We start from the raw sequence: 5,813 nt of genomic DNA on the forward strand, positions 1-5,813 counted from the left end.
GAGGCGGATGGGAATCGAACCCAGCAACCCTTCACAATAGAACATTACAGCGTGCATGCTATAACCACAAAGCCATGAACACTGGGAGATAACAAAATATTATTTCAGCACCTCTTATTTGAAAAACAAGATTTGGAATCCATCTGATTGTCCACGTGGACGACATCCAGGGGCTGCGAGGCCAGAGGATCCACGCGCGGATCCTGGAGAGCAGCTACTGGCCGAGGAAAATCCACGAGGAAAATCGTCTCCAGCGGCCTCGAGGTTCCTTGCTAATCTGGTCATAGAAAGTATGGAAAGTGCGGGCGCTGGAAATCTTCCAGAAGATGAAAGATCGAGGTTCTTTCTCGTGGAAGATTGCGATCGCGGCATTTGCCCTTGTTACTCTTTTTCGAGCATCCAGTTATTTCTCTTGGCAGCTATCAATGCCGATCCGGGGGAGATCCACGCGCTAATCATCGCCGCGTTACGGTGCTCCGTTGGCGAGCATGCCATCGCCGAGATCTTCTTCTGCCAAGAACTGGACAGACACTTGCATCGGGTGGAACCAGGGCATTGCCGTGTGAGCTCGAGACTGGCATCCCAGCCTGATCGGCGCCACATCCCAATCGCCGCCCCAAGCTCCAAATACTACAACGACAAGCCAAAGATGGTGACGGTGTTATTGTCTCAGCTCCAGGATTGCGAGGAGATCAGACAGCAGGGGTATCGCCTTCTCCAAAGGCCGTGGTTGATTTACCCTCCAGCAGTAGTCTTTCAACCAGGCCTGGAGCGGGGCCTTCTGCCAACTTAAGTCGAGGTTCCTGGTGTTTCTCACCATGTGTTTCTCACCTGGATCTCCGCCACATCGCCATTGATAGCTGCAAGAATTCGATATCGACGAGCATTTGCCGAAAGAGCACCAGAACTTCTGGCATTTGCCTGCTGTGGGCAAATGCGTTCTAGAAGAAAACATTTCCATCTTCCATTTTGTGGAGGACACCCAAGGCATCCGCGGCGCGCCCGCACTTTCCATACATTTCCATGACGAAATTCGCGAGGAATCTATGACGATCAGAGCAGCGTCTCCTCCTCGTCGTCAAGAACAATGCGATGGAACCATTCGTTAACTACATGTAAGCTTCGTCAAAATAGCAAATGGCGCAAGGACAGCGATAGCAGAGGTGACGCTGCCACCATTGGGCGACCTGGATAACGATACGCTGCTCCGCACTTTCGCTCGCATTCCAACAAGGAAGTTCCTCACCCGAGCAGCGCTTGTCTGCTGCGCTTGGCTGGATGATCCGGTCTGGCTCAAACCAAGACAAGCCTTCAAACAATACCTCGCAAAGCAAGCATCACAAGCATTGCTTTTGTGATTTAAAGCGGTACGTATATACTCTTGTCCAGATCGCTCAAGAACGCACAAGAGACTGTCTTGAGCTTCATTCCTCATCTTTGCCACCTTTCGATTTTCGCCAAGCGATGTGTCCGAGTGCAGTGCTTCGAGTAAGTGACTAGGCTAGTGGAGTCACGTTTTAAAGCTTCTCCTTGTCCCTTACCACGCTCGCAGTGGCTTAACGTACCCAGGAGCAGTTGAGGGACTTCTTCGAACCTCGCAGATCCTTGTGTTGTATCATCGCCTTGCTTGCCATGCTTCTTCTCTTGTCAGCCATCAGCTATGCAGAGTCTAAACCTGCAAGCAGCTCTTGAGGAATTGTTTGCTCTCACCTGATGCTCGATCAAGGCTCTCACAACGTACTCTGGGACTAGACTACAGTGGATATCACTGATGCAACAAGCTTTAGGTTCTGAGTCTAAGTTAGTTGCACCAACTCAAAGATGTTCTGTTTTGTTTCATGGTTTTGAACATGGTTTTTCTATAGGAACAAGCATCAGACTGGAAGCTTTTGGGTGGTGTCTTGATGAATTAAGCTCCCCGAGGGTTTCATCTTGCGAAGAAGAGAGAAACAACTAACCCCAACCTTCAGCACTCTTGACATTTCCAGATGCCTTGCAACTCGAATCTCTTGGGCAGGACGCACGGGGGGTGCCTGGATCAAATCAAACTGATGGGAAACATTCGCGTGCCAGCTGAGCGCCATGCCCAGAATTTCAAGAAACGATTCATGAAAGTAACAAACACGTTAACAAGCTATTAATGCATAATTTGGACGGGAACCTGTTGACCGGATATCTGGCTAGAATAAAAACAATTATTGGCAAGGTCACAGGTTTGAACCCACAGCCAGAGACCCAATTAATTTTTTCCCGGATAATACGCGATGCACCGCTGCTCTTGAAAGCCATGCCACTGAGAAATGCCAATTCAATTCCATGAACTCCCGCATCCATGAGTTGGCTTATGGAAGAATCGATAAACCACAGTATTGGTTTACTTGCTAATAAAAATCTTATTTACATAACTTATAGTGCTTAATCTACCTGTACTTACGATACGAAGGACTGTACATACAGCTCTGTGCGTAGCTGAGGAGATCAGTAGGCCGAGGAATCCTTGTCGCCAAACCTTACATTGGAAAAAGAAAGACATATTTTAGAAGTGAATCTGTATACGTCTCACTTACCCAGTTCATAGGCCTTTGCAGCTACAGCAGCAGCGATGTGAGCCGAAATTTTTCTGATGTGTGTGAATGAAGGGTAAATCAGTCCTCTCTCTGAATCCTCTTTTGACACTTGATGCGCTAAAGCTCGAGCTGCACAAACGATGTGGTTAAATGTAATAAGTTCGTATACTTTGAAATACAAACCAGCTTCCAAAAACATTTCGTCCTGAACACGAATTGCTCCGGCGATGATGCATCCCAGTCCCATTCCTGGGAATATATACGCATTGTTCGCCTAAATTTTAAACCAAGAAAATCCCAAAAACATGAGTTTCAATACAAGCACTGACAAAAACTTCGAGCATACCTGGCCTGGAGTAAATGTCTTCCCATTCATTTCGACAGGAGAGAATGGGCTCCCACTCGCAAAAAGAGCACGTCCCTGGGTGTATTTCAGCGCCTCTTCTGCCGTGCATTCAGACTTGGATGTTGGATTTGAGAGAGCTAAAACGATTGGTCTCTGATGGATCATTTATAAGAGTAAGAAGAAGACATAAAAAAAGAGAGAAAGAAACACGAACCTCAGTGAAAGATGCAACCTCTTCAAGAATTTCTTTGGAGAACATGCCTTTCTTTGACGTTGTTCCAATAAGTACGGTGGGCTTTAGTTGCTGCAATTGAAAATTATCAGTCTCGAGAACCTTAATGGATAGCCATACAAACCTTGACCGCCGCTGGAAAATCTGGACATGACTCATGCTCATGAGCGTAGCGCTTTTTGTACTCTTGTAAGGATCCCAACCGCGAGCTCTCCAACAGTCCCTACACAAAATCGTAAGTTTTGGACGGTAAAAGCAATGCGCCTACCTTAGAATCCACCATCCATATTTTCTTCCTTGCTTCTTCTAGCTCAACATTGCTCTGCCGTGTGTAAGGTCAGAGATCTCCATCCTGAGAACATTACAGGGACACTTTTACCTCTTTCGAGATGTGCATAGCAATAATTTCCGCAATTCCCGATCCGGCCTACGACAGGAAAAGAAAAGAGTCAACACCGTGTCGTCCATTGGCAAGAGGACAACAACACCTCTCCTGCACCAGCAAATAAGTACGTCTGATCTGATATCTTTGTTCCTGTAATATTTACAGCCGCAATCAGTCCACCAAGGACCACAGCAGCAGTTCCCTGGATCAAGGAAAAGAACAGCTTTCGTTTTGCCATGCAATCGCGTCAACGTTTCACCTGAATGTCATCGTTGAACACAAGGTGCGTTGTTGAATATTTTGCTAGGAGCCTGAACGCATTCTGATTAGCAAAATCTTCAAACTGACAACAAAACAACAGCACATTAGAGAAACATCAACGAAGATGACAACGATCATACCTGTACAAGAACGCGTTCGCCATACTCCTGCTTCACAGCACTCATAAACTCGTCAATTAAGCTATCATATTCCTGGAAGTTGTAACAAGCATACCAGCTTAGAACAATATAAAACTAAAGACAGCAAATAGTACCTCGCCTGTTGCTCGCTCTCGTTTCAGACCGATGTAGAAACGATCATTCAGAAGGTCCTTGTTGTTTGTTCCAACGTCTATAACCACCGGGAGGCACTACAACAAGTAAACCTTATAGGCTACCATCTGACAAATTAACATTACCAAAGAAGGACGAAGACCACCAAGAGCAGTATATAGAGCCAATTTCCCGACTGGAATACCCATGCCCTGAAGGAAACTTGTAAAATCATGACAATTCCACCAAAGTTTGTGACTAGGAAAAAAACCTGAATTCCAAGGTCTCCTAAACCAAGAATACGCTCCCCGTCAGTAACAACAATAACGTGTACATTGTGCTCAGGCCAGTTCCGAAGAACGTCCAAAATCTTGCCCCTGCAAGAGAATTTTTTTGGTCAGTCATTTCACGCGAGTTTAACACCAACTCACTTCTCGTTTAAACTGATATAGAGGCCCCGAGGTCTCCTGTATATAAGCCCGTATTTCTGGCACGCCTCACCTACAGTAGGTGTATAGACGAAGGGCAACATCTCCTCCACATGATCGATGAGAACTTTATAGAACAGTCTTTCATTTCTTTCCTGAAAGTTGCTCTCTCAAAAACATGATTCGTAAGAGCAGTGACTTACCTGGAGCTCCATAAGAGCGACATACTTCTGTAGCTGATCCGGATAAGAGCGTAAATCCTCTAGAATTCGTTCTTCCTACAGTTCGCCACCACAACCAAGTAGCACTTTGTCCGTGTCAGGAGAAAAAGAAGTGTCGAGAATTCTAGATCGAATTGGCACCTGGAGTTCCTGAGAAAAGTGGACAGGAGGGAGAAGCCCTCGCAAATAGTGATGATCCCTTTCAGCCAGAGTGAAACCAAGCCCCTTGTTGTACCTTGGATCTCTCAGTAGCTCCACGCCGCTAGAGTAAAAGCGCTAAGAGGTTAGATTATAGAAGGAATCAATGCAAACCTTGCGACAGTGCGAGCCCAGGGAGTGACAATGCGCTCCACAGTAGCTGCGTCCTCGCCATAGGTATCGTGGACTCCACCTGCAATGGTCGCGCCTGGATCCTTGTCGAGCACGTTTGGCCCATCGCCCCTCATATCCTTGAGCTGGCTCTCCATCGCGAAACCTCGGACGCTGCTAGAATTCGAGCTCGATCAGGGCGATCGATCGACCGATCAATCGAAAAAGTGTGTACCTAGCGATGAGAAAAAGGTGTAGACACGAGGCGCTCCTTCGCGACCTAAATACAAGCATTGCTTGTTTTGCCCGTACGTGTCCACCATTGGACCACGCCATGGACGCTACGTGTTTAGTTCCCGCCAGCGAAACAGAGAATATCCACGACAAGAAAAGAAAAGGGATATTTGGGCGCATTCTAGGGCAGGCCCAGTCTGCCACGTCTCTTGTACAGTCAGCAAAAATTCCACGGCTGTAGTGCTCTTGCGCGCGGTTTGAAATGCGTCCTCATCACATTCCTCTTCAATCTTTTGGATTGGAAATCCATCCATCAATCAGCCAATCGATTTCTTTCTGCTGTGATAATCTACCTAGCAAAGGACTTATCGTCTAATCAAATTGATGGGCGAGATGTTTCTATCCCTGGTTGTCCGAGCTACCTCGAGGAAGCCTTCGTCTCCATTCTTCTGGATCTCCGGGTTCGCTCGTACTTGATCTCTCCACCGCTGCTACTTCCAGCATTGCTACCACTGCCGCTGCTGTGGATGCCCGGTGGTCGTGGCGCCCGGTGGCGGC

At 47.1% G+C, this 5,813-nt stretch overlaps 1 protein-coding gene across 1 annotated transcript; it reads right to left on the bottom strand.

The window, feature by feature from the left end:
* Positions 1-2,347: 2,347 nt before the first annotated feature.
* On the bottom strand, positions 2,348-5,247 carry LOC9647266 (NADP-dependent malic enzyme). Its single transcript, XM_024663894.1, has 18 exons — positions 5,025-5,247; positions 4,854-4,974; positions 4,695-4,769; positions 4,495-4,646; positions 4,335-4,440; positions 4,210-4,275; positions 4,066-4,161; positions 3,932-4,003; positions 3,790-3,873; positions 3,634-3,732; positions 3,525-3,572; positions 3,414-3,467; positions 3,270-3,368; positions 3,128-3,217; positions 2,914-3,066; positions 2,751-2,841; positions 2,568-2,696; positions 2,348-2,509 (listed from the first exon to the last, which is right to left on the bottom strand). Exons 1-18 carry the CDS (start codon positions 5,177-5,179, stop codon positions 2,421-2,423), a joined length of 1,779 nt encoding a protein of 592 aa, XP_024519662.1. The 5' UTR covers positions 5,180-5,247; the 3' UTR covers positions 2,348-2,420.
* Between the last annotated feature and the right edge of the window lie 566 nt (positions 5,248-5,813).

This window comes from Selaginella moellendorffii, unplaced genomic scaffold (assembly GCF_000143415.4).
Source record: "Selaginella moellendorffii unplaced genomic scaffold, v1.0 SELMOscaffold_104, whole genome shotgun sequence".
Lineage (NCBI taxonomy): Eukaryota > Viridiplantae > Streptophyta > Lycopodiopsida > Selaginellales > Selaginellaceae > Selaginella > Selaginella moellendorffii.

What these genes read in the sequence shown, in the direction of transcription:
- LOC9647266 (XM_024663894.1), bottom strand. Translation starts at nt 5,179, where the DNA reads ATGGAGAGCCAGCTCAAGGATATGAGGGGCGATGGGCCAAACGTGCTC. An exon ending in TCGCTCTTATGGAGCTCCAG is followed by an intron (nt 4,647 to 4,694) that starts GTAAGTCACTGC and finishes AGCAACTTTCAG; the next exon opens with GAAAGAAATGAAAGACTGTT. An exon ending in ATTTTCCAGCGGCGGTCAAG is followed by an intron (nt 3,218 to 3,269) that starts GTTTGTATGGCT and finishes TTTCAATTGCAG; the next exon opens with CAACTAAAGCCCACCGTACT.